We start from the raw sequence: 4,129 nt of genomic DNA, 5'->3' as shown, positions 1-4,129 counted from the left end.
GGATCAGGTATTTCCCTGCATAAAATGTCAAAGATAAAAATGGGCTTAAAATGAGATGCTGTACATCTGTTTTAAGTCAGTTACTCGTCAGGAAGCTTAGACACCACAGTTGGGCTCTATGTGTAGACCTGCAGTGCTGCTGTTACCTACGTGGTGGCTATGAATGGCAGCCTGCAGGTTGACCCTCTTTGACTTTTTCCTCTCAAAGAGTATGAAAGAGTTCTTTGGTAACTCATTTATGTAACATCAGTACATTAATAACTGATCTGCCTGCCTGTTGTGGTTTCCCTGTAAAAATACAGTCTTAAAAACTTTAAATGGCTTTAGAAGCAGTGCAGCAACTGAGGGAATTCTGCAGCATCAGAATAGATGAAGACGTGTAAATGTTAATTACAAGTTGAGAATCTGATAAACACGTCTGAACCTTACCCAGCTTCTTGCAATTCCAGTTCTGTCTGCATTGGTGGATCAGAAGGGTGAGACTAACCACACAAAAGGGATCTGAAATGCACGTTACTGAAATAATCTTGCCTTCGTCTGGCTTTAAGTGAATCTAAAATGAGATACTTTCCCTTGCTGGCTGAGTTGGTACAAATAAGTTACTTCATGACCTTCTGAAATGCCTGGTGCATAACTACATTTGGAGCTGGGTTTTGTTGGTACTTGGTCAAGTCCCTCTCAGTGGGTGTCCAGGTGATGTAAAACCTGGAAGATACCTTTAGACATACTTTATCTATCCTACAGCACGTCAAACGCTGCCTAGAAGTGACTGGGAACTGGGGGCAGGGAATGATTCCTTAAGGCTGTTTTATTTTACATGCTTCCCTACTTCTAAGGTGGAAATAGAATTTCCTCCAAATACATCATCCTGCATAAGTGATGAAACACTTTGTAATGCCAAACTCCTCAAACTTTGCTGCAAACATTGCTGCCTCTTATTACACATAGTAATAAGTTTAGTTTTAAAACTTAGGTTTTTATCCTTTACTGTTTTTTTTTTTTTTTTTTATGGCCTTTTTAATGGATTTTCCAGAAACCATTTTCTGCTGCTTTAAAAATGCTGTCCTTTTGGTCACTGAAACCTCAAAGAAGCTGAGCCCTAGAGAATGGTGCAAGAAGCACTGTGTGGGGTAAAGCAGTAAAATGAAAATTGGACTTTGATACATTGCAGAAATATAAGCTTTAATAGATGATATTTGATTGTGAATTCCTATCATGGAGTGATATACTAGAATATTGCTTTATAATAATTTCTAGCACATGTATTGCTGATGTATCACTAAATCTTGCAATTAAATCCTGTCTATAATTAATACATAATAGTGTAACTGGTAGCCCCAAAATTAAATTCTACAGTTGAAGAGCACAGTGAACTATGTAAAACAGATGATCTTCACCTTGTGAATCATTTTTAAAGCACTTTCTTATTAGCAATTAGCACGTGAATGAATTTTAGATTCTCCCATTTGTTATCATCAGTAGAAGTGAGATTTCTTTAATCTGTCAATGTTGAAACTGACTATACAAATGCTGAAACAAAGCACCTTATACTTGCTGCTTAAATTTGCTTGTAATTGCACCTTTGGTTATCTGCAGATTTTTCTTTAGTATTCTTATGTGATACCATTGTTCCCTGTGGGTCTGAGTGAATGATTAACCAACCTACAACATAATTTACTTATAGTTTCTACTTCAATACAATATTGTACTGTGAGTTCAGTGCTTCAGAAATAAATACTACTTCCATTTGTCTGCTTGGGTTGTGGATCACTTATTTATCAATCCCCTGTAAATCTGAGAGCTTCCTCAAGAACTTGAAAATCATTGAAGTAGTTTGGAAGTCTGAGCAGGTTTTCCCTTACTGCATTAGGCACGCTTTAGCAAATTGAACTACTTTAATGTCAGTGTGACTTTGGCTCCAACACAGATTCTGTTCTAGTCCAACCCATCCTTTGGCATGTACTCACGTAACCTTGTAAGAGTAGATGCATCTGCTTAGCACAGGGTCCAACTGTTCATATTAAGCATGTTTGTTTTTCTTTTGTATTAAAGCTCTTATTGCTGTGACTGTAATTCAGTAGTTTTTAATGTGCACATACATACCTTACAGGAACAGTAACAAGGAAATAACAAAGCACTGCCTTTCTCATAGCTGTGCCAGTATACATCTCGCAATCGTTTCCGTAAACAAAGTTTATAGTTCTGAAGGAGGTATAGCTTTAACTAAAACAATGTGTTCCTCATTAACCACGCAAAAACCTTGAACTAACAAAATGTTCAACAAGAAAATACACTTAAAAAAAAAAAGCAACAAAAACCACAGCAGTTTGAACTTGACAGTAGGTCACCTTGATGTAACTGATAATAAAAGGCTTCAGCCCATTAAAGGCTGATGCGTTTTATACTATAAAGCCTGAGACCATTCAATTTTAAAACAATTGTAAAATTGTAGTAATAAACACCACTTTTAACCAAGAACTTATTTTATGTAAATAGTGGCCTTCTCTTAAATACTCTGAAATGGAAATAAAGCCCAGTGTAGAAGTGTGGCACATTCTGGTGCACTGTTCCTTACTGTACTCATGAATGTTGGATTTTCTTCCTGTGGATTGTAGCTCTGGAGATGCTTCCTTGTATTATCTGTAAGGACATGGTCACAGAGCATCAAAGTACACACAGCCCTAGCAGTCTTTTCAGTCAGCAGCTCGTTAACAGATTACAATTACTGTGCCTGGCTTTTCAGCTGGCTCTGTGTTTTCATTGTTAAATGGCATAAAGCAGAATTTCCAGCTGACAAATGGATCTGTAGACCACATCTCCTCTGTCAATTCAACGTCGTGACATCGACACCAGTATGCTACTGCAATAAGAAAGCTGTTGATGAAGTACAGCCAAGGGACGTTCATCTCCATGTAGGCTGGAATCCAAGCACCAAGAAACAAGATGATAAACTGGAGAAGAACAAAAGGTGCCCAAGTGCCAAGGAAGCAGATGAGGAGTCTGGTCAGAAGCTGCCGCTTGAAACAAGTGCTGTTGTCGTTGGGCACATAGGAGAACAGCAGGACGGGCTGGCTGGCAAAGGAGGCCACCCTCACAGACAGCAGCATGGTGATCATTTCCTTCCAGCAAACCACGAGAGCCATGCCTATGAGAACCAGCATGGCAACTGAGACCGAGTAGCTCTGCACGCTGATGTAGAGGGGACACTGATAAGGAGAGAAATGGTTCCGAACTTCTAGTTCTTCATAGATGGCAGGAACTTGCAGAACACAAAAAAAGCCTGAGATCCATATGAAAACCACAACAAAGATGTAAAATAGTCTTCGACCTCTTCGGGGGAATTGAGAGGTTTGGGCTATAGTCATGTAGTAATCCAGACCTGCCACGAGATACACCGGGTAATGCAAAGTACCGTAAGTGAGAGAAATGATCTGAGTGAACAGGCAGATGTGGTACTTGGTAAATCTGACACCCCAGAGTGCAAAATCCTCCAAATAGAGGATGACAGCTATGTTCAGCAGCAGTATGAAATCAAGAAGTGCCAAAGAGACACAAAAATATCCCATAAAACTAACTTTCACTTTCTTGTGCTTAACTTGCAGCATGAAGAAATCCAGGCACACTTTTCCAAACATGACCAGAAGCAGCATGAGGCTGATCTCCAGGGGCTGGTTGAGCTGGGGCTGGTGGTACCGACTAGAGCAATTCTCACAGAGTAGAGCAGCCATCCTCCAACAGTAAGAAGCAGCACAGTAAGTATCACGGGGCACAGCGCTTCATATCTGGAAAGAAAAAAATGTTTGTAGGCATTCATTTCTGGGGCAGCTCTTCCAATGAGTTGTTCCATATCGCAGCAACTACCAAAGCTACACCTGAATTCTCCAGCTTCCTGAAGTAAGGGTAAAAAGCTTCACATTGTCAAGAAGTGCCTAATATTCCTCAAATTATATTCTCTTGGGAGTTAAAAGATCAGTGCAAACTTAAGTTATTTTTCTAGCTACTTTCCTAATGAAAGGTTTTGCAATAAGGTTGATGGTGCTTCTTCCCCATAGGAAGCATGGCAATCTTTCTGCCGGGCTGGGCAGAGGGATGGATATTTCAGAGCTCCTTCATAACCACACAGGATAGA

General features: G+C 39.8%; 1 protein-coding gene across 1 annotated transcript; it reads right to left on the bottom strand.

Moving 5' to 3' along the window:
* GPR160 (G protein-coupled receptor 160) lies at positions 1-3,728 on the bottom strand. The gene has a single exon (XM_048954873.1). It carries the CDS (start codon positions 3,726-3,728, stop codon positions 2,709-2,711), a length of 1,020 nt encoding a protein of 339 aa, XP_048810830.1. The 3' UTR covers positions 1-2,708.
* Between the last annotated feature and the right edge of the window lie 401 nt (positions 3,729-4,129).

This window comes from Lagopus muta, chromosome 9 (assembly GCF_023343835.1).
Source record: "Lagopus muta isolate bLagMut1 chromosome 9, bLagMut1 primary, whole genome shotgun sequence".
NCBI classification, from domain to species: Eukaryota; Metazoa; Chordata; class Aves; order Galliformes; family Phasianidae; genus Lagopus; species Lagopus muta.
The sequence above is the reverse complement of the archived record's forward strand: the minus strand, read 5'-3'. Positions and strand labels throughout refer to the sequence as shown.